Below are 23586 nucleotides of genomic sequence, written 5' to 3' on the forward strand. Positions count from 1 at the left end.
TTGTTTTGATTCAAATTCCGTTGTTTTGATTCAAATTCCGTTGTTTTCATTCAAATTCCGTTGTTTTCATTCAAATTCCGTTGTTTTCATTCTAATTCCGTTGTTTTCATTCTAATTCTGTTTGTTTTAAACTTCCATTGTTTTCATTCAAATTCTGTTCTGTTCATTCAAATTCCGTTGTTTTGATTCAAATTCCGTTGTTTTGATTCAAATTCCATTGTTTTGATTCTAATTCAGTTGTTTTCATTCAAATTCAGTTGTTTTCATTCAAATTCAGTTGTTTTCATTCAAATTCAGTTGTTTTCATTCAAATTCAGTTGTTTTCATTCAAATTCTGTTGTTTTCATTCAAATTCTGTTGTTTGTTTTAAACTTCCATTGTTTTCATTCAAATTCCGTTGTTTTCATTCTAATTCCGTTCTTTTCATTCTAATTCCGTTCTTTTCATTCTAATTCTGTTCTTTTCATTCTATTTCCATTGTTTTGATTCAAATTCTGTTTTTTTCATTAAAATTCCGTCGTTTTCATGTTAATTCCGTCGTTTTGATTCAAATTCCATTGTTTTCATTCAAATTCCATTGTTTTCATTCAAATTCCATTGTTTTCATTCAAATTCCGTTGTTTTCATTCAAACTCCGTTGTTTTCATTCTAATTCTGTTTGTTTTAAACTTCCATTGTTTTCATTCAAATTCTGTTCTGTTCATTCAAATTCCATTGTTTTCATTCAAATTCCGTTGTTTTGATTCAAATTCCATTGTTTTCATTCTAATTCTGTTGTTTGTTTTAAACTTCCATTGTTTTCATTCAAATTCCGTTGTTTTCATTCTATTTCCATTGTTTTCATTCAAATTCCATTGTTTGTTCTAAAATTCCGTCGTTTTCATGTTAATTCCGTTGTTTTCATTCAAATTCCATTGTTTTCATTCAAATTCCATTGTTTTCATTCAAATTCCATTGTTTTCATTCAAATTCCATTGTTTTCATTCAAATTCAGTTGTTTTCATTCAAATTCAGTTGTTTTCATTCTATTTCCATTGTTTTCATTCAAATTCCGTCGTTTTCATGTTAATTCCGTTGTTTTCATTCAAATTCCGTTGTTTTCATTCAAATTCCGTTGTTTTCATTCAAATTCCGTTGTTTTCATTCAAATTCCATTGTTTTCATCCAAATTCCATTGTTTTCATCCAAATTCCGTTGTTTTCATCCAAATTCCATTGTTTTGATTCAAATTCTGTTCTGTTCATTCAAATTCCATTGTTTTCATTCAAATTCCGTTGTTTGTATATTATAGTGTTATAGTGGAGTGAGACAACTGCAAGATACAGACTGCAACTAACAGCATAATCCAGCGCGCCAGCCGTGATCGTATAGTGGTTAGTACTCTGCATTGTGGCCGCAGCAACCCCGGTTTGAATCCGGGTCACGGCAGCGTGGTCTGACGGTAAATAATGTCTGCTGTTCTTTTGCGCATCGTACAGGTCACTGTTCAGGTATATCAATCAATCAGAACTTTATTTGTCACATGCAAGTTGCCCTGCAGTGAAATGGGAAACCCCCCCCCCACACACACACACCCCTTACATACACAACACAGACATCACATGGGGAGACAGGTCGGAGATCGGTAGTATTACGGGAAAAACACTGAATTGCACAATACAATGGGAAAGTCCAAGAGTGAAAAAAGAGACCTCTACTCATGTTGGGCTCATATGGGAGGACAGCATGAGAACAGTAAACAAAAAAACACCTCTGCACAGAAAGCACATAAATGTCCACAGCACAACATTGTGGAGCACGTGACAAGCAACAGGGGTGGGTGGGGGGTGAGGAGTAATCCGAAACAAACACTGCAGCCATCCTGCCCTGCGCTATTATTCCAGTGCTGGGCCCAGACCCGCCGTGTTCTCCAGGAGGGAACAAGCATAGAAGAGGTTGGAAAGGGAGGCGGGGATCAGTGAGTGCGTATCAGTGTATGTGTGTGCGTGTCCAGAGTTCAGCTGAGACAGTGTCCTTCGCCCTGCCAGGCTAAGTAAACAGTCTTCCAGCCAACCCAGGTGGCCTTGCATACAATGGGAAGAACAGTCTAAACACAGTCGTTATCAGGGTGTTTTTGTTCAGCTCCAGCCTTGAGACCGCAGCTGGCGCCGAAGGGATAGCTGCATGAAGTGATGGTGGTTTTTACTTTAGTGCGAACAACTCATGAGAATTTCAAAGCTGTTCTAACAGTCCGACACTGGTCTCTCAATCTCCCGTTGGAGATCCGCCCTGTTCTGACGGTAAATAATGTCTGCTGTTCTTTTGCACATAGTACAGGTCACTGTTCGGGTATATATAGTGGAGCATATTAGGGAGAGGTTCCTGAACAAGGAGATAATACGTATTTTATCTTACTTCAAAGGCAACAAATGCCTGTGGTATCTAACCACATATGAAGAAGTCATTCAGTGACAGTCCACAAAGGAAAGATTAGGCAGGAAACAAGTCAGAATGGAGGGAGAGGTCTGATCAAACGGACACTGCTAAACACCAATCTCCACCTTAAAGAAGCTGAATAGGATGATTCAATGTTCCTGTCTCAGTTATTATCTCTGTCAAACAAAAGTTCAGCTGCTTCTTTGTTATGTCATTTAAAGGTACCTGCAGGACCGGCCTAAGAAAAGCATCTGTTTGTGACACCCGCTCTCTCGCACACCTCTTTAATAAGAGGACATGGATGCTGCTCTGGCCTGTGGAGCGATGCCCACACTAACCCTGCCATCTGCTCGAAGTCAGAGGTGTGTGTGTGTGTGTGTGTGTGTGTGTGTGTGTGTGTGTGTGTGTGTGTGTGTGTGTGTGTGTGTGTGTGAGAAGTAGGTGCAAATATGGCAGGCTTGCAAATGTGCCATGGGGGGGAGATGATTCAGGACTCTGTAACAGATTACTTTGCCCGGTCACATGAGGTGCTGCAGCCGCCCGAGGCAGAGCAAAAACAATCAGGAGGACGCTGCAACACCAGCAGCTCAGCTACTGCAGGTCTCTGATGCTATAGTGGTTAGAAAAATGCTGTATCATTCCTGATAATATGTCAGTCTGGGAGTATACTGAATGTTCGAGTTTGCACTTTGTGCACACGGTGGAAGCAGAGATTGAGGACGCTCAGTTATCTGGGATAGAAATGTGCTACTTAAAATGTTCATTGTACAATATTTTCTGGTTTGCACATGACTCTGCAGCTGTGACTCAGAGTGGTACGTTTGATGGTTTGAAACCTGGTTCTTCTAGTACTTAGGTCAGAGTGGCTCCAGGTAAGACACCACCTTCATAATTTGCCCCTGGGGTGTGTTAAAGGTGTGTGAGTGAAACCAAAGCACTGTCTGTGTAGTAGTTAGGGAAAAGTGCTTTTTTAAAAATAAATCCTAAATATCAAGTAAAGTTGAGATGTTGACACAGAGTTAGAGAAGGAAACAAAGACCCTTCTTAGATTAGAAGTGGCCACTCTCAACTAGTCTCTTACGCACAAGGGGTTGCCACAGCAGGTAGCTGTGCATGTTTGATTTGGTGTTACACCAGATGGCCTCTTCCTCCCAGGATCAAATTGGGGATGTTTGTTAAGCACTACACTATGGAGCCGCTTCTTGAAATTATCTCGCTAAATGGAGACATGATGTCAAACAACCTCTGTTATTGTCTCTCTGTTATCGGTCACTGAGCTCCAGTAGAGGTTAACATGACACAATTCTTTGCAGTAAATCTAGTGAAAATATAAAACCACAGTCGGTCTTTCCTTCAGCACCATAAATCTGTCTGGCATAGAAGAAACTGAATATTATTCGTAAGACAGAAAGCAAATGTGTAGATACCATTGAGTCCTGCAGCAGGTCTTCCAGTTTGCTGAGCCTGCTGTTCTTATCACAGGTATATTGTCTCTTGATGGTTTCCTGGAGCTGGCGGAGGTATGACTCACAGTCCCGGGCGTCAGTCATGAACTGACAAAAGTAAAAATGGATTTGCATGTAATAATACAAAATCATTTTAATATAAGCCTAATTATATATGTGGATGAATTCTTTTGCCAAACTCAGAAAAATAAGAATTTCAGCCTCACCTGGAAGTACGCCGTGTTGTCTTTGAGATGCTGCTCCACACACAAGCAGAGCTGGTCCACCCACTGCCACTGGGTCTGCAGGGCTGCACTGTAAGCCTGATAACAGGGAGATGGATGGATATTGAAAGTTGGTGCCATGCTAAACTTATGTAAGAGGTCCTTTAGGGGAAATAAGTGAGATTTTTACAGTCTCCGATCATATAAACTGCCTGTAATCTATCTGCAAGGCTCTAACTGGGATGTTAATCAGCACAGACAGAGTCAGCGTTTCACCCAGCCAGGGGTTTCTGGCTCTCAGCAGTGATAGGGGACAAGCAGCATTAGCATGAAACTGGTATGAAAACCATATCCCAAATAAGTGTAGCTACACCAGTATTTTAAAATGTACATAGTAATTCCTGCTCGTCGCCAAGGAAGGCTTAGAAAAAGTGAGTGCAAAGTGAATAAAAGAGCATTTTAACAAAAGCAACGTGGTTGATTTGTTCCAGACAAGCGAGCCACGGATACGGAAACCCAGCGTCTTTAAAGGTCATCCAGCCCGAATGAATAAAAATCATGAAATTCACCTCCACGGTCTGCTTGGCAGGATGGTTCTCCTGACACAGACGGCTGGCCGTTTCCTGGAGTGACCGCATCACATCTCGTTTTTCATCCAGCTCTAACCTCATTTCCTGCAGGCAGAACAGGAAGCGGGGAAGGTTAAAGGTGAAGACAAACAGTCTAATGCAAAGTTACTCTTTATATGTTGGGAGGTAAACAAGACTTTTATCTTGACTTTAAATACACGTGGAAACCAAGTGAGGTTAAAGGTTTGCAATTTGTGACGGAGGAAACCGTCCGTGTGTGCGTCTCTCCTCTTCCTCACACTCACACTGTATAATTCTTTCTTTGCGTTCGTGTTGGTGTTGTTGTCGCTCCAGTCGTAGGCGATCTCCTCCTCCTCCCTCTCGTTGAGCCAGATCAGCTCGTCAGTGCATTGCGACACAAACATGTGCAGGCTCTCCAAGCTCCGCAGGCGCCATGACGAATGTTCCTATGGCAACCACACAAACAAAGCCCCATGCTAATCAGCAGTGCAGAAGCAAATACTGCAAAAGGATCCCTCTTACTTGGAAATTTGAATTACACTGACGATCCAGATGCATCTTCCCAGAAAACTAATGACAAACACTGCCCCATGTAAGAGCCCAATGTCCCGCATGTAATTCCTTAAAGGGTGCTGAACGCTAAAATCAAATTTGGATAATGTTGTGATGGCAATTGTTTTAGTGCAAGTTGCCCATGTATGCAGGTGTAGAAATATTTGCCTTTTCTTCACTTGTGGTGGGAAAAAGTAATTTAGAAAGACTCTGAAATAATGTCTATTTACAGAAATCGTGACCTGTAAAGAGGTGGAGTAAATTTTAAAAAGTAAATAAATCTGAAAACCTTTTCATGAGCAGAGAACTCTTTTCTTTCTAACAAACTACACTCACTGAGCGTCCATCTACACTTGACAGGATATAAACTCAACTGCGGCTCCCTCGGCTGAGCTGTAACGTTAGCCAGCCGCACATTTTATTTTGGTTGGTGACATAGACAGATGGATAAATGGCGATACAGGCCAGAGGAGAAATGCATAAATATTTCAAAGTGAGCTGTGCCTGTGGTTTATTTTCCCCTTCTTTGTCCTGAATGTTATTAATGCATTTAATACATTTAAAATAGCTTTTTTAGAGGTAAATCTACAAGCACATACTTCTTAAAAACCCACAGAAGCCAAGAAGAAAAACAGATTGAGAGGAATAAGTATGGATGTGATTACAAATATATTATGGGATGAATAGAAAACAGAGGACACAGAGAAGAGACAGAAAGGGGGGACATTTAGGGGCAGCAGGAGAAGACAGCGCAGATGCAGATTTGTGCCACGCTATAATGGGATTAACTGAGGATGCTGGGTGAGCTGGGGAAACAAAGAAGTGCAGAGGAACTCAAACACACACAAACAAAGCCACAAGCCCCTCTGAGCTGAGACTGACCAGTAGTTTGCAGTATTGGTTCTCCAGCTTGGCCAGCGTCTCAGAGTAACTGCTCTTGAAGTTGGGAGAGACTTTAGCCTGGAGGAGAGAAAGAGAAGCCTCGTTACAAAGACCATCACTGCACGGACGCCCGTGTTTGCAAAGGGAGGAGGGATGTGTGAACCTCGTAGCTGCGTGCCTCCTGCAGGCTGTTCATCAGCTCTTCAATCGCAGTGTGTATGTTGTTGTGCTCGTCGAGGTTTTTTTCTACAGAGGTGAGGTCTGCACCCCACTCGGCGCGCTCCAACAGCTCCTAAAACACAAACACAGAATGATTTACCCACTGAAAATTACAGATATCTTCTATTATATGTCTTTGAATGCTTTTAAGACCTCGCTTCAGTTGAATGTGATGTTTTTAGGCTTGTGACGACTTCTGAATCCATATGTGACTTTTTTACAAATTCTGATTCATGTTTTATGATATTTAGGATGCTTTTAATTCATATTTCACCAAATTACTACATTTTATTTTCAGTATTTAAATAATTTAATAATAAAACAGCGTATAAAATAATCAGCAGTAAAAACAACAGCCCTAATTTTAAGAGAGGCTGACAGAGACTGACCTGCGTCTCCTCCACCCATCCGAGCAGCTCGTAGATGAACCTCAGGCTTCCTTCGTCCTCTGATGAAGACATGGCCACCAGCTGGGACCGAGCCATCGGTCGCCGCAGGAGTGCGGCTCCGACCGCTCCCACAGCTCCCAGCAGCGTCTGACCCAGAGACAGGCCCGTATCAGGGGGTCTCTGGTGGGTGTGCTCTGTCCCCGTGGTGCCCAGGGCCTGAGAGAAGTGGCCTTTCCTGTAGACGCTGGAGCACTGCAGTCTGAGGGAGACCAGCTCCTCTTGTAGGCGGGAAACTCTGATGAAAGAAAAGAAAAAAAGCACATAACTGATCACATTATTATAAACCTATGAAACATTTAATAATCTTTGACAGTATGATCCTGCTACAAAGCTGAGTTCTTTTTTTAAAGGTACTGCTGCTTTAAAGGGCAGCACACAGTGGCAGATTTACAAAATAGTTGTTTCATTAGCTTTCATAACAGCAGTGCAAATTAGACGGAGCAGCATGCTGATGAGACGCAAAATGAGGACACGCTTTCCATCATTTTTTGACACCACTGGTTTATATCAGTGAACACTAGATGCAGAGGAGGATACAATAGGTATTAATACAAAACAAAAACACAACAGGCAACTTGTTGACCTATAATGAGTAGCTTGTATTCCCAGCTATTAATCTAAATTGTCCAGATCATAACAATTAATTGAAGACTGCTGTGATAGAGCTGAAACTGCCTAAATCATTTTAGGTCTATAAAATAATGCAGAAATCACAAAAACTATAATAAATTAAACCAACATTAAATTAAGGAATATAAAGAAATTAAAAGGTGTAATAAGAAAAGATTAAGGTTAAAAAAATGAAATAAGTAAATAAATTAAATTAAATAGATTTATAGATATATATTTTTGGGACATTTAATTACTTTAAAAATAAATAAAACAGAATCACTAAGAGGGTTTTTTTGTATTAATTTTTGAAATGCTGGCATGTTTGGTCCTTCAAAAAGACCAAGCCACTGACTCCATCCCACCACCATGACTCACCTGAACACCAGCTGCTCCACCTGGTAGTATTTCTCATCTCTCAGGATTTTGAGCTCCTGGTAGAGTTGTTGAATCAGAGACTCGCAGTCCTGCAGGTAACAGGCCAGCTCTCTCTCGCACTGCACGCCCTCGCCGCTCTCCGCTCGAGACATGTCCTGGAGACCAGGGGAGGGATCATTGATCAGTTTTGTTTGGCTTTTCTGTTATTATGAAGTATGACGACCTGAGGATTCGTGTTTACACAGAGATAAATTCAGTAAACAGTAAAGTGGAATCAAAGTGGACAGCAGCAAATACTAGCAGGAGCAATAAAGTGAAAACAAATATATAAAAATCAGGGTACAAAGAAACTCCAGACCCAGCACATCACTTATTCTGTCTAACGTCCCTTCATTCAGGCAGGAAGTTGTGCTCAGGCCGAGGAACACAGTCAAAGGAAGGAGTGAGCATGTTTGCAGAGGGCAGGGGAAGTGGTGTGTAAATATTTACAGTCCCAAAAGAGCGCTCACGTTTACGGCTTGGTCACATTAACACCCTGTAAAATACTCGGCCAAATTATTAAACAGTTACCCAACATAAACCCAGGGACTCTGTGTGTGTGAGAGGAAATTAAATGGATGTGAAGTGAGAGAGGTTCAGCGCTCACAGCCTGGAGTGTGTTCTTAGCGAGGGTGAGTTTCTCCTCGCAGTCCAGAGACATGTTCTGGATCTTATTGGCTCTCTGGAGCAGCAGGTCTAGCCTGTAAATGCACACAGAAGATGATGAAAAAAAAAATGGGATCAGCAGTTATGATTTAATTATATGCAACATGTGAAGAGATTTGTGTGTGTGTGTGTGTGTGTGTGTGTGTGTGTGTGTGTGTGTGTGTGTGTGTGTGTACCTTTCCACAGCTGGCCGGAGAACCTTTTCTCTCTCCAGCATCTCCAGGATGAGTTTACCCCAATCCTCCTCCAGGTCATTGGGATGAAGGCCCTGAGGAAGCTTAATGCGACCAAACTCTATCCACACCTGGAACAAACAAACACACACGCAGCGTAAATACATGCCAAACATCCCAACATCTGTTAGTACAAGCCAGCTATGGTTTCCACATTTTTCACAATTGCTTGGAGGGTGATTCTTTTAAATAGCGCTCCCATTAAATTGCATTGCATTGGAGTACTTCTAAAAAACTAAAATAAAAGCTGCTACAGTCTGTGGAGGCAGCTTTTTAACAGAGCTCGCTAAGGTCAAAATATGGTCACCTCTACCTCCTAAAAATCCAAAGCCGTGAAGCTCAAGACGAGGCTTCAAAGCGGGACGCGCTACCAAAGCCATTACATCAGTGACCCCATTTATGAGCAATCATAAGTCACGCCGCAGAAAAACCCCGGTAACATCAGCTGAGTGAGAATAAAATGGGAACTATTATCGGCTATCATGTGTTTGTTTACAATCAAACAATCTGCTGCTTTGATAACAGCTCGACGAAAGAAACGACTTCGCTTCGGGAGGCGAACGTGTGACTCAGCGCACACAATCACGCTGCCAACAATGTTCTCTAACTTCCTCTCGTTGACACAATCCCCCTGAGCTCGACCTCATGATGCACGGAAAGGTGCCAAGTGCTGGTCGCCTTTTCCTTCCTCGTCTCCACTCTTCATTTGTTCTTACCTCCAGCAGTTTGTAGAGGTGTTCGATGTGACCTTTCTCGATCTCCTTCGCGGGGATCTCCGTCTCTTTGAAATGGACGTACTCATTGTAAAGTGCCTGAAGAAGGAGAGAAACAGCGTTATGGAGTCGGTGTTAACGCAGGCTTTGTTTGAAGCCAGCACCTGTTTTCAAAGGTTACAGCTTCCTAATCACCGCCTGCCTGAGGGGTCATTCGTGACGTGAATCGGCTCTTTTTCTCCACATCTCGAGACACTTCGTCAACCATTATTCTTTCTACTTCAATCTAACGCCTTCTTCTGCAAACTAACTCACTGACTCTTCCTTTATTTCGCCTTTAATCTGAATCTGTGAAGTTTCCACATTATTAAACCCTTCTACTCTCCCTCCTTGTGTCCTCCCTTTATTTGCTCTCTCAAGGTTTCACTGAAATTGTTTGTCAGCTGCCTTATTCAAGGCTACACGTCTGTGGGATTGCAGATACAAAGCTGGGAAGACATACAGGGATTCGATTACCACCACAGTCAAATGCATTCATGTTGCTGTCAAGCAAATTTGCATAAAAAACACCAGTTAGAATGAAGGTAAATCTGTATGTCACCAATTTTCCCAATGCTGGGTGAAACATTACACATTTTAAGTGCCGTTTGTCGGTTTATCAGCAACATTATGCAAAAACCACCAAACTGAATCTCATGAAACTGAGATTCAGTTTCATGAGCAAAGTAGAGAGTCGCAAAATATGGTGCGGGTGCAGATCAAAGAGCGGGTCTAGGAATTATCATAATTACTATTTAATATTACAAGATTGAGCTTCTTTTTTTCATAGACTTACAAACCATCAGACAAATTTAATGAAACTTGGAGAGCAAGGCCAAAGAACGAGCTCGTTAAATTCTGGCTGGTGTCCAGATCACATTATTAGGAATAATAAAGTTCGGGGGATGGGTACTGACCTTACGGGGGGACGTCCTGAGTGCTCTTCTAATATATAATTTAGAATAATGATCACTTCAACTTACTCGAGTCTCCTTTATTTGGCTTATTAGGTGGTTTTCTTAAACATGGACTCTCGCACATCTAAATATTTAAAAGAAAACTGTCGTGTTCACCTTGAGTTCTACGGGGTTTTGTGGGAAGTTCTTGTTGGCCATGAGGGCCGTGTGCTGGCGGCTCCACTGGAGCAGAGACGAGAACCTGGACTGGTACTCCGACCAGCGCTGATCCACCTCCTGAGGATGGGGGAGAGAAAGAAAATGTCGCAGACGTGACAGAAGCTGTTCATTAGTGGGAAATCATGCATCACACATTCACACACTGCCTGGCAACAGGTAGGCTGACTCATAATGAATGGCTGGAACAGTTTTAAATTAACTGCATGATTATTTAAAGGTTTTGGCTCATTACTCAAAAAGGTCCACAGTGAACTAATAATAACCTGCCTAAATGTATTCATGTTTTAATGTTAACAGGATATGGAGGAACAGTACTGCAGGAATGTGCTACGAACTGCACGGCATGCATGCTAACAAATCACATGCAGTCCTGGGAAGTGTAGTGCATGCTTTAAACTGAACAAATTATAAATAAATAAATAAAGGCATGAATGGTAAACAAGACCGTGACGTACGTGTGCGCCGATGCCCTCTCCACCCTCGGGGATTTTAGGGAAGGCATCGTAGATTGAGGATACATAAGTGATGACTGACTTCTCATCTGGAGAGGGAACATCAACGTCTGGGGAGAAAATGAGAGGGGATGAAGTGAAAAGCTGCGGGAATTATGCAGATAGTTTGGTGCTTGTTACATTATCAGTTAGAGAGAGAGAAAAAACAGCCTCTGAGGTTTTCAGATATTTGGCTCAGTGTTAAACCCAAACCCACACGTGAATCAGTTAATGAACTGTAACCATAAATCAAGCAGCCAGTAAGATTTAGGAAGGCTCAGTGTTTATATGAACATTTTCACAGCTGTGTCCGTCTGTAACAAGATAAAAGGAACAATTAAGTTGCATCTGAAGTACCGACTTTCAGTCTTGAACTGTTTGAGAGACTGACGAAAAGCATTACTTAGTCTATTTTCTGATGCTCAAATGTAGCCGTTTCTTGGTCAGGCATGTAGCATTTTTCATGATTTTATTGATAAATTAAGCAGATCAAAGGCTTGGGAATAAGTCCAGGTCCTGCAGTTGTATCTGGAAACTTGATGTGAAATCAAAACACGGGGTCAAAAGAGCCCTTCCAAGTGAAACAGGCCGTCTATTCAGATCTGTTGTGGTGGTGTGGATTAAAAAAACCAAACTGTCAATTAAAGCAAAAGTAATCACTTAATATAAGCCTTATAAATACAACAGGAAAAAATACAGGCTGTAGAAACAGCCTGTATTGTTTGTGCCAACAAACACTTCTCTAAGGTCTCTGGAGGTCTTCAGCAGCTTTTCCTGGAATGACTGGTCTATGATGAGTCTTTGAGGCGTTTTTTTCTTCAGGGGAAACAGACCTAAATATATAAAAGGGTTTTCCACACAGAGCCAGGGTCTGGAGCTAGAGCCATTAAAGATACAGTTGTAAATATGAAAGTGTATGCTTGTGGGTCATTACTGGTTGACTGGGAGGTTGGCAAGCTTTCAAAATAAAAGCTGGAAGACAATAGGACAGCCTAATTTGAATTTCAAGTTTACAACTTTCATTAAATATAAGAAGCTCAGTTAGTAAAACACTGAAGACCTGTCTGTGCTCGGCCATGAACAAGCTGGCCAGATTACTCAACAGTGGATCAACAGTCTCACCCTCAGCATCCAGCAGTCTGGTCACACCTAACGACTCAGCGATCTCGAAGGCCTGCTCCAGGTTCTCACGGTTACTCTGCCGTGACACCACCTCCATGTCGATCAGGTCGGGCCTGAAAAAGGAGTTGGAACAAAAAAAAGCTTTGTTTTGCTTTTTTCCTGTTTGTTTGTGGTCGTCAGACTCTGTTTATGTTTATCAGATTTTACAGATCATTTCTGCTGCGTCTGCTGTGAAAATATCACCCAACATTAGCATGAGATCATGAATTACTGTCCTTGTCTGATGATTTCAGATCAGATTAAGATCAAACCACTTCAATCACACAACCAGATACATTGTTACAAGTATTTGTTGAAACTATATTAACCATTTTGACATCACCAATTAATATTTTGTGTGTTGAAGTCAGTCTGTGTGTCTCTCAGAAGGACATTTTAATCACGCCCTTCGTCGTCTAACCTGTATCTGTGCAGCAGAGCGTTGAACATGCGTCCGTCGCTCCACGATGAGGTGAAGTTGACGCAGCGGAGGCCGGGGTAGCCTTCTATCGCCTGCTGGCTCCATAACAGCAGCTTCTCTTTGGCTGTGAGGTCAGCTGACTCGCCGCACACGTAGATTTCTGAAATCTGAGGGAGAGAGAGAGACGGGGTTACGACTGGTATTCGCCATCCCCCCCCTCACCTCTGCAGAGCTGTGATCTGAGAGTCAAAATGTTTCGGGCTTCGTTGCCAAATGTACTGAAACACATTAAAACAATATTCAGACTCACAAAAACAAATCTAATCAGGATCCAGCATGTGGGGACTTTTCTCATTATTTTCTGTGCACTGATGCATTCAGCCTCTCTCCATCAGCTTCATTGCAGACACACAGACGCAGCTACAGTGAGTTGGCAGAAACGTTCTCTCTCCCTCTCTGTATGAAACTAACTCACTGCAGAGATTTTATTTCCTTTTATTCAACCCGCTCGCTCTTTTCAGACCATCACTTTCCTGACACTTAATGACTGAGTGCATGTGTGATATCTGGATGTGTTCGTTTCAGAGGCGTTTTTATTAATGTTTATTAATGCCTTCTCCCATTTCCCGTCTGCAGCGTCTACAGTCTATCCTGCTCATTAGCTCACGTACACCCCCTACCCCCCAACCCTGTTCATCTGTCTCATGCCCCCCCGCCCAACCTCGATCTGTCTCTTCAGTTTTTCATGTCCTTTCATCTGCTCTGCTTCTTATTCTGATCAATCTGCTCTTCCTTCTCATCCTCTTCCTCCTCTACATAAACTCAGAGTCCTCGTATCGTCTCCCCTGCTGTTTGTTTCACGGAGTTCAGAGACGACGTCAAATGCACACGATCTGACGGTTAAATATGTTAAACAACATGCACTTGGCCACAAATAGGTTTGATTTTTGCATCGTCAGTGGGCCTTTACCAGTAATTGTTTAATTGATTAAGCTCGTTTCTTTTTAAAACATTGGGGATCCTTAAATTGCGCTTGTAGTAACTAACTGAAAAACACATTAAGAAAAAAATTAATTATTTTTTAATAATTTGGGGGCAAAAAACAACTAAGAAGCCTAAACACTAATAATTTTCACAAACAAAAGAAGACATTTAACAGCCTTTAACCAGCCAGCTCCGGAGCACAAAACCCATAAGAGTTTTCAGTCTCGTGTATTCACAGCGAGCCAGAGGTTGTCGTCCTCCACTAAGGAGCTCCCTGAATTACATTAGCAAGAATTTTCAAATGGGAGAGCACGACTCATGCCAACTACCGTCTGTAATGACAGCTTCAGATAAACTCCTGCCTACAAACTGTATATAAACTATGAACACAGCTTCCAGTTCTGAAAAGTGACACCAGTATAAAAGTGTTTAAAAGTACCGTACAGACATTCACAGGTGTCAACTCTCTTTAAAGACTGTTCTGATGGGTTCATAATCTCAGTTTCTGGTTTCAAGTCTTACTGAATAGAACAAGAAGTTAATTTTCTACATTACAGTTCAATTTGTTGTCTGAATGGATGATAAAGCAGAGTGAGTGTGCTCTACTGCGTAAAAATGAAAAACCAGCTGTGTGTGAGCATGCATTTTCTACTAACATTTCAGGAGTCTGTGTGTGCAAACGCCTCTAAACACCACAGATGCAGCAGCACACGGCTCCTGAAAGCTCTTCTAACGACGTGCATGCTTATTAGGGGTGGATCTAAAAGAAAGTCTTCCACAAAGACTGACGGCTTCCTAACGCTTGGTTCGGTTCACTTAGCTACATGACCACTCAGCCATTTACCCCCTGCGTTCTTCTTCCTCTCAGTTGGAGCTCTTTGGATCCATCTGCCCAGAGCAACAAAGGCAGAGTGACGTATAGGCGGTTACTGTCAGTGCTAGGCTGCCGCTACTGTCATCTGTATTCTTCTGTCATCTCTCTTTCCCTAACTCAGCTACAGTCCGACACTCCACCCTCTCTCAGTCTTTCAGTTTTTCTCTCACTGCTGCTAATACAGAGCAGTATGAAAGTCCAGCGCGTGCCAGGAGACTGCAGCAACAGCCAAAAAGACGAGGAACGGGAGGGAGAGGAGAGAGAAGGAAACGTGATGAAGATGAGCAAGGTCGGCAACAGCACTGTGCATGTATAGCTTCCAGCTTCTCGTAAAGTAACATCTATTGAGTCCTCATTCACTCAGTGAAAATGACATATGCCAAAGATTCTGCATCACTAAAGGAGCCTCTCGACCACGATGTAAACACAAAACTGAGACGAACAAACGCTTCTGCTACATGAGAACTCGTCATTATTCACACCACACATGCCTGCACTGAGACGTGGGGGCTACAGCGAGCAGGTTAGCATTTCTTACAGTTACTCCATGACTACACTGTCACTCAAACAGCAATCAACAAATATGTGTTTCGTGCACAAGCAGCCTCCTTTGCAGGGAAATGCAGAGCATCGACTCCTCCATCTTAATATTGACACTGCACTCTGTGTGAGGTCTGCATCTGTGCACAGAGCCTGCACTCCCACTGCTACAGCACTTCATCCTCTTTTCCCCATTGTGCACGTCTGCCGTTCCCTCATGCATCAGGTGAATTAGTAAGTTTCAGAAGCTTTCAAACACAGCTTGTTATTTTGTGAGCTGCAGTACAATTTCTGTCAGGCCATTTGCTGCAGAGATACGGGCGACAGCGCCTGATAAAGCAGGTGAACCTTGAGTTTACGATATGAATGAGGCTGCGTGAAGCATGAACAGCAGAACAAGAGTGTCCTTCAAGTCGGCCCACGCTTCATAAATGCGTTTGCTTTAACCTACGGAGGATCAGAGGTACCAAAAATCACAAAATAATTTTATAAAAATGATTCACTAAATCATTAAATCTCTCTCTTGCTTTTCTGCCCATTTATTTCCCTAACCTCTTACTTCTGCATCTCTTTATGCTCTCCTTCTTTAGTGTGCAGAGGAAAAGGTTGTCATTTAAAGCATGTCATATTGTCAGCTGACTCAAAATGCCAGCTCACAGCAGAAATGGCTGAGACGCCTACAGTAATGCGACTTAAAAAAAAGAGACACATTTTATAAAATTAATGCTTATTCTGAAATTTTGATTTTCAAAGTTTTGCTCCTCAATGATCCAAAAAAAAAAAAAAAAACTATAAGTTTATTACTGCTATCTCGCTGTAAACAAGTCTGCTTAGCCCAGTAGTTTATGTCTTTTGCGAACAGTCTCCGCAGTCATTAAACCATGTCGGCTTAACATTTAGCTTTCCTAAATTAGTCTGTTGGGTATTCGGCTAACGAACGAAGACAAAACCGTTCAACTTTACAACTGTTTAATTAACTCGACCGAGTCTCCTGAAGCTCAGAGTCTAAAAATGTCCCCTGTCAACGCAACTTCAATGTAATCATTTAATACGGTTTTCTTCTTTTCCAATCATAAGTAAACAAACTCAAACTAAAAACTCAAACTTTCTGCCTCCATAATAACCGTGAAAACACGAATGACTGCGTGACATGGTGACATCAGCGTGGATCTTAACAGAGATTAAACGAAATAAAGGGATTTGAAACAACAAATTTGAACGTGTGAACAAGATACTCGCTAATTTCTACGCACAGTGAGTAAAGTTAAGATAAAGTACAGGTTAATGTCAGGTCACATGACATGTATGGCTTCTCCAGTTGAGCTAAAGGCCTGATTATATGTTCACTAAACACAGTTTATCTTCACGGTATGTGCAGGTGTGAAGTGCGGGTATGAACTTGTGAAGATGTGACGCTCATGCGTGACCCAGCCGTGTGAACGTTACTCCAGATAAAGTATAAACAGACGCACACAGACTAGAGATTAGATCAGGTAGCAGCAGTGCTCAGTGCAGCTATGATCCAGTCACAAGCATCCATGATCCACTAGCAGCCCCCTGGGGCTCTGGACCAGCCCTCTTTTAGAAACATGGCCTCTTTGAAGTTTTCAGGGAGAGGAGGGAGGAGAGGGAGGGGTGAGTGCTGGATAGGAAAAATAAAAAAAGAATAAAAGATGGATTAATTGATTTATTTGACTTAAACATGAAGCACCTCTGCAAAATCATGTTTAAAGGCTGAAAAGATGGATGGGTGCATGAAGGCCAGAAAGATAAATGTTGGATGGATAGCTTCAGACACAGCAGGATGGGGGTAAACGGGTAAATTTGGGTGGTGTTTTCAGTGTGCGGTAGGAATCCCCTCTGGGCTCAATGAAGCAGCCGTCTCACTGATGAATGCACATTTCAAATCCCTTTTTTATGCAGACAAGGGCAACACACACCCACACACAAAGGACAGCTGCACTTTAAACTGAACACAGACACATCCTGACACTCACCTACCGTGACATGACGCAGGAGCACGCTTGACACACGAGTATTGATTATCGCTGCCCAGTAAAGCAGCATTTTAAACCGGGGAACTCTGCAGAGCCAGGATCTATAGCAAACGCGTGTTTCTCATGACTCAGCAGCAGCTGTGCACCAAATGAGATCACGTACAGCCTAACACAACCCGACAGCATCCCCTTACTGTACCGCCTTCAGCATGTGATGGAGAAGTGAACAAACCACAGCAGCCGTGGTAAAAAAGTGACCATCATCTTTAAGCTGTATTACTGCAGTGGCTGCAGCAGGCTCTCTTATTTTCAAGGTTAAGGAGAGCTGAGCAGCTGTAAGCTAGCAGAGGAAGCCTCCCTCTTTCTGTTTTGGATCCCTCCTGCAAGTGTGTGCTGTAATAAGCCGAGGCCTGAGCAACAACCTGCATGTTTGCTTTTCAACACATTAAGTCGCTATTGCATCATCGACTTTTGGAGACTAATGTTTTATAGATTGATTCTCCTCTAGAAGCTCTTGTTATTTCTTAGTTATATCTGATCACATGTTAATGGGATTGCTGGTCTGCTATCAGAAAACAACACACTTAGCACTCAGATCTCAGCATCTGCACTATGGCTGGATTATGCAAAAGATTTAGAGCAGAACCGGCCCACCGGATGGTTTTGCAAAGTCTAAGAAATTGCAGAGAATTCATTAAAATTTCACATATTTCAATAAAAAGCACGGCTATTCCTGGTGTGGTGACGCAAGCATTTTTACACAGAAGTGGAAAATTAAAGTAAAATTTAAGTTATTTCTAGATCTTAACTTCAAACTTGTTTGAATCACATTTAATACCATGTTGTTAAATTCCCAAATACTTTATATATTAAAAGTGTCGTACTCTGATCTGTAAATGGAACTGGACATACTATGATTAAATATTATCCAGTAGCTTTACTGGTCCATCACACTTGAGACCAACATGGCCTGTATGTGGTCCATGACCTAAAAAGAGTATGACACTCTGGTTTAGAGGCAGATTTATTTTTGAGATATCATATTGTGGCAGTAAAAGTAAATAACCTTCATGGTTCTGAACTTTTAGGACCTACTATGTGTTTGCAGTAGTAAACAATCCTGGCTCAGAATGGGTTTTTGGGTTGTGGCATTAAGAGTAATCCCTGAGCACAGAAAAGTTTGTCTGTTACTGTATAATAAAGAAATCTGTGCATTTTCCTGTTACTTCTGGCTACTTTATAGCTAATTTAGCAAGATTAAAAGGAATATCAAATTAACAAAACTGGTTAAAAAAATACAATTTATTTCACTGCTTTGGATTTTTCTCTGGCTCTGGTTAAAACTTCTTTAATGAGGTGCCAAAACTTCCTGTAGGCAGGAAAAAGCCTGTCCCCAAAGTCTCTTACCCAGCCAATACTGAGTAAGATGCATATTAGGAACTGACTGAAATTAAAGTTCCAGCCACACATTTTCTACTGCTTATCTGGGTGGAGTCAGCAGACAAAGCAGAGGTGCCCAGACCTTCCTCTCCCCAGCCACCTCCTTCAGCTATTCTGGGGGAACGCCAAGGAGTTCCCAAACCAGCTAAGAGACTTAATCTCATCAGAGTGCCTTGGGTCTACCCTGGAGCTTCCGCTCAGTTGGACAAAATGAAACACCTCCTCTTAGAGACATGATAGTCAGATCTCTGAACCCCTCCAGGGTGATTCACTGGTCCCACTATGGTCCTGCTCTGTGCTCCAGCCACAAGCTGTGGGCAGTAATCAAACAACTGAGGATATGAACGGGCAAAATTTTAGACCAGTGCATTCAAAGTTTAACTGATTGAGGAATACAACTTGCATTTTATTAACCGCTGCATTTAAACCTCATAAACAATAGTTAGACATGCTGGTAGGAAAGAGCGAGTCTAGAAATTACAAAATGATATGATAAAAGCGTGGACATCTAATATTTCAATGAAGCTGAAGTTAACTGATCTCACTTTTCTGATTAACCCTGAATAACCGCTTCCAGCTAAAATCATTGGAGCTAGACCCAAACACAGATGTGCTGTGTGCTATTTAAAATGACAAGTTTCAGTTTACATTAAGAGGAAACCCTGTCATTTGAAGCAATGACCCTCCTTCTCTGTCTCACACACACACACACAGCTTGTGCGCCTCTCACACTCTGACAGACGTCAGCAATGAGCGAGTATGTGTGCTGTGAGAAAAATAAGAAAGGGAGGGCGCAGAGACGGATCCTGAGACTGAGGGGCACAGTCTGTGCTGCGCTGATTAGGCTGCAGGAACAAAGGCGGAAAGAACGGAGAGACTTATAGTGCTTTTCTAGAGCCGATAACGGCGCGCACACATAAACCTTCACGGCTGCAAACATGGTGCACACATGACAACAAAAGCACCCTTAAAAAAAAGGAAAGAAAGATATCAAGTGCTGTAAATGGCTCTCTTAGCGCTACAGAACACCAGTTTGAAAAATGCTGTTCAACTCAAAAACACTGCTCAGTCCTGGAAGCAAACATCTGCGGTCAGTGACTAGAGTCCAAAAGTAAAACTATTCCCTTTTCCTTAGGAGCGGTGGGAAGTTCGGACACAGTAGATGTCACAATTAGGGCTAAAACTAACAGTGTTTACATAAATTACTGTTAGTCTGTGAAATATCTGACAAATTCTGATACTTTAAAACCAATATAATAATTATGATCTAATTAGTGAGCATGTTTCCTTAATCTGCTAACTTCTTAATGTAGGGGCTCTGTACTTTTTGCACCTTTGGATCAGTCATCCTGCCTTCCTGAAACCCTGCACTACCAAGGATGGTATTTGCACATGTATGAAACTCTTGTTCACACTAGCTGTCTCGGATCTTTGTTTTTCTTGGCTTGAGGATTTGGATTGTGGTCAGGACACAAACCTGTGGCAGGCATTTCCTAGTTGCCTGATGCTGTAGGGACAGCGGGCTCTCAATCATGGAGTCCAGCCTCTCGGACGAGCTGCTGGTCAGCCCTCCCCAGTCTGTCTGACTGGGAGTGGTGCCCGCTGTTTCCGGAGAGGTCAGCGGCAGGTCGCTGGCATAGCCTGACTCCAAAAGAGACGCCCTCTCTTGTGCCCACGCTGGAGAGTCCAATCGAAATCCTTTGACAGCCGACGTCTCCTGAATCTGCAAGTAGCTTGAGGACGTGGGGAAATCCCCTGCAGATATTTTGGTTCTGCTTTTGTCCTGCTCAGACAGTTGGACTTTGAGAATATTCTCTGTAACTGGAGATGGCGTTGGAGACTCTTTGTGGACCTCCACCTCTCCATCACTTTCACCCCTCCACACTGGAGAGCCATAGTCACTGGGGTACACCGTCCTCACCACACAGAGTTTACCGTCCACCTCCTTGATGTGGACCACACCTTTTCTGTCCCTGTCTGAAGGCGTCTTCACCACCTGTACAGCCCCTTCTCCTCCACCTTTTTCCCCTCCATGCTCCCTTTCATTTTTATCCTCTCTCCTGCCCTTGTCTTTTTTCTCCTTCTTCTGCCGGAGTATCCAAGGCTTCTCCAGGACCCCTTGGACTTTCTCCCTAACACGATAGACCCTCCCTCCGCCCGGAGTGGTGCTCCCCAGAGCTGGGGCTGTGTTGACTGGGGTGGTAGTGGTGGTTTGGCTCGGGATACTGGAGACATCTATGATTGCACTGACGGTGTCTTCCTCCCCTGGAAAGCAGAAGACCCCTTTCCAGGCTGGGCTGGGTTTGGGGGTCCCTTCAAGTAATATGTTGCCCAAAAGCCCCCCAGCGCTGGTGCTCACAGAGCCGGGGGAAAGAGTATTGCTGTGGGGATTCGTTTTGGAATAATGTGTATCAGGCACTGGTATTTGAGTCCTAGCTCTGCTGTTAAAATCTGAACCAAATGTTTCTCTGACAGCAGCTTTTTCCTCCTCGTCTTCCTCCTCCTCCTCCTCTTTTTCATCAGGCTCGAGGCTTCTCTGCCGCTCACTGTCCTCTAGCTCTGCCTCGCCTTTCCTGGTCTTCTTGCCCTTGTGCTTACGTCTGAAACGCAGACGCTTCTTTGGTGAAAGTGGGGGGGCTCCACCAAGCTCTCCCTCCCGAGGAGGCCGAACACAGCCCATGGAGTTCCCCATGACTTCAATGTCGATGAAGAAGAGCGTAGAAAAAAAAAAGAAAGGCAGTTATTTTATAAGACCTAAAGTGATGCTCATTTAGGTTTATTCCACTTGTTTACAAAAAGAGGAACTGTAAGGCTCCCTCGTTAATCTGACCTATGAGGGTAGTTTCAAGTTAAGACGAGGAGGCTTTGCTCCATTTTCTGTGGCACTGTCTTAAATTTAACCCGTTGAAAATAAAGGTGGAAGAAGAGAAAAAGTCAGTCTTTTCCTCAGGCAGTTATTGGTCCAATCACGTGGCAGGCTGTTGTGTCAAAGGACCTCGGCGTCCTTTATCTTTCCTCTGCCTGTCCTGACTCAGACTCGGGTAGTGTAGTCGCCAGACACTCACTCTCTAAGAACACAGGTTTACTCTTCCTGTTTTCTCAATCTGAAAAGACTTGTGGTCGGAGTCAAGGACATGAGGACACAGTTGTGTCAGCAGAGCCACACGAGAGAGGAAAATAAATTCAGTTTGGGTCAGATGTCTGATTTATCACGGGTCCTCTGGCAGGTGAGCTATAACCTGGTGTAAGGGAAGCTGTCAGGCAGGATGATGAGTTGCTGGAGAGAGAAAAATATAGTACAGTCCAGTGCTGCTCAGCCCATTAGTGATAATCCAGAGGTCTCACACACACTGTATGCACCTGCAGGTGACAAGCAAAAGAATGGCAGAATTTCTGGGTCTCATCTCACTTCTCAGTTCAGTGTTGTGATTCGAAATATAAGAGATGATGTGAGGAAAAACACTTTCGTCAGCTTCAGTTTCACCGCGATACTTCCATCATCAACAACCCAAAAACAGATTTAATGTCAGGTACAGGTGCTGGTGTTATCCAGGAGCTCTAGTATCTATCTGAGCTCATGAATTAATGATGCCCTCTCCTTCCCTGGTAATGTTGATACAGTGCAAGATAAGAGAAGTAAGATCAGTGGGAATCCCGTCAATTTGCTCCTAGCGGAAGCAGTATTAATGGTGATACTGTCGATATCCCTCGTAGTAATGGCACGCTCAGAGTCTCATTCTGTCGAGGCAGCGCACTGTCCAGACTGGTTGTGGCGGACAGAGTGTGTAGTCAGCCAATGCCACTGCAGATTGCAGGAAGAATCAGCCAATACACTGACAGCTTCCTAAATACTCAAATCAGAGCATCAGCTTCCGCCTCGATGCTTCTCGTCATCCTCCCACGACTTACGCTGTTCAATGAGCTGGTTTCTCACATGATGTGTCAATCCTTCTGCCATGTGTCTGTTCAACATCCACACCTCGAGCTGCTGCTGTCAATATGTCAGGATTCAAAACTGCTGGCATTAATTTCTCCTACTGACAGGATTGGCAGGAAAGTTGACAGTTTTTCTAGTGATTATCTGGGGTGACCAATGTAAATGCAGCTGTTAGCCTCAGCAGAGCATCTGTCTAAATCTGGAAGCAGACAAATACAGGCAGACTCCACCTTGAGCTCCCCAGACAGCTCAGCATCGTGTCTATCTCTGCTTTGAATACCTGGGCACAGACTGTCCCCAATTGATGTTAGATTCCCCGAGGATCAAAGTTGACTTGTGCTTCAGTACTATCCAATCATGCTGCTGTGTCCTGCTGTCAGTCTGCCAAGCGTCCCCTTCATCAGGTGGTGCAGTGCGACGATGCAACAGCCTGACACCATCCACACTTTGCAGGAGTAATGGTTGGGGGTATTTAGATCAGGTCTTACCCTAAAAAACTAAAAAGCCTCTCACTGTTTCTCCTCTCGGGTGCCTTTTTCTCCTTTTAATAGCTTCTCACATCCACCAGGTCTAATTAGAATTTAGGCATGTGGTGTGGGAAGTGGAGCTTGCACTCTGAGGCTGAAGAAGACGTGGGTCCTCTGTCGGCTTAGGTGAGGTCTTGCAAAGATCAAGATCTAGTAGCGGACCTAGTTCATGTGCAGATGTGTACTGCACCTGGAAGAGAGCCAGAGGGATATAGCATCCAGTAAAGGGCAGTCCCAAACATCACACAGCACAGCGCCAGAGGTTAGGACAAAAGAGTACGCAGCCCATGTCCCCTTAAAAGACCGACAAGAGGGGAGAGGAAAAAAAAGAAACACAGGGCGTCTCCAGTTAAAATGAAACTGTGGCTCCCTCAGACAAGCATGGCTGGACTGATCCGATTGATACCGTGGAGCAACTGTCCAAAAGGGAGTACGAATGTATGTTTAGTGCCCGCCAGGTTGGGCGGTCCCCCCGGTCAGCTGTGTGAGCTCGTTCTGCATACGTGTCCACGAGTGTGTCTTGTCCTGCTGTGTATTTGTGGTCTGAGGCCTGCTGATCAGGGGAAGCCGGGAGCTCCAGTGACAGCAGGCAGCCTGGATCGGTCTCTCCCTCGACTGCCTCTGC

At 43.3% G+C, this 23586-nt stretch overlaps 1 protein-coding gene across 13 annotated transcripts in view; it reads right to left on the bottom strand.

Moving 5' to 3' along the window:
- macf1a (microtubule actin crosslinking factor 1a) overlaps positions 1 to 23586 on the bottom strand; it is a 234715-nt gene that overhangs the window by 94861 nt on the left and 116268 nt on the right. For all 13 annotated transcript variants that reach the window (XM_085396343.1, XM_085396334.1, XM_085396341.1 and 10 more), the window contains 15 exons: positions 12663 to 12829; positions 12203 to 12315; positions 11045 to 11151; positions 10527 to 10646; positions 9418 to 9513; positions 8645 to 8772; positions 8410 to 8503; positions 7764 to 7918; positions 6717 to 7011; positions 6272 to 6400; positions 6109 to 6186; positions 4959 to 5120; positions 4654 to 4758; positions 4088 to 4183; positions 3843 to 3968 (listed from right to left, as the gene is read on the bottom strand). In XM_085396343.1, the coding sequence (XP_085252469.1) occupies positions 3843 to 3968; positions 4088 to 4183; positions 4654 to 4758; positions 4959 to 5120; positions 6109 to 6186; positions 6272 to 6400; positions 6717 to 7011; positions 7764 to 7918; positions 8410 to 8503; positions 8645 to 8772; positions 9418 to 9513; positions 10527 to 10646; positions 11045 to 11151; positions 12203 to 12315; positions 12663 to 12829 (1971 nt within the window). The remainder of the gene's footprint in view (positions 1 to 3842; positions 3969 to 4087; positions 4184 to 4653; positions 4759 to 4958; positions 5121 to 6108; positions 6187 to 6271; positions 6401 to 6716; positions 7012 to 7763; positions 7919 to 8409; positions 8504 to 8644; positions 8773 to 9417; positions 9514 to 10526; positions 10647 to 11044; positions 11152 to 12202; positions 12316 to 12662; positions 12830 to 23586) is intronic.

This window comes from Rhamphochromis longiceps, linkage group LG22, assembly GCF_057381845.1.
Source record: "Rhamphochromis longiceps isolate RC_006_pf linkage group LG22, R_longiceps_female_GT1.1, whole genome shotgun sequence".
In the NCBI taxonomy this organism is placed as follows: domain Eukaryota; kingdom Metazoa; phylum Chordata; class Actinopteri; order Cichliformes; family Cichlidae; genus Rhamphochromis; species Rhamphochromis longiceps.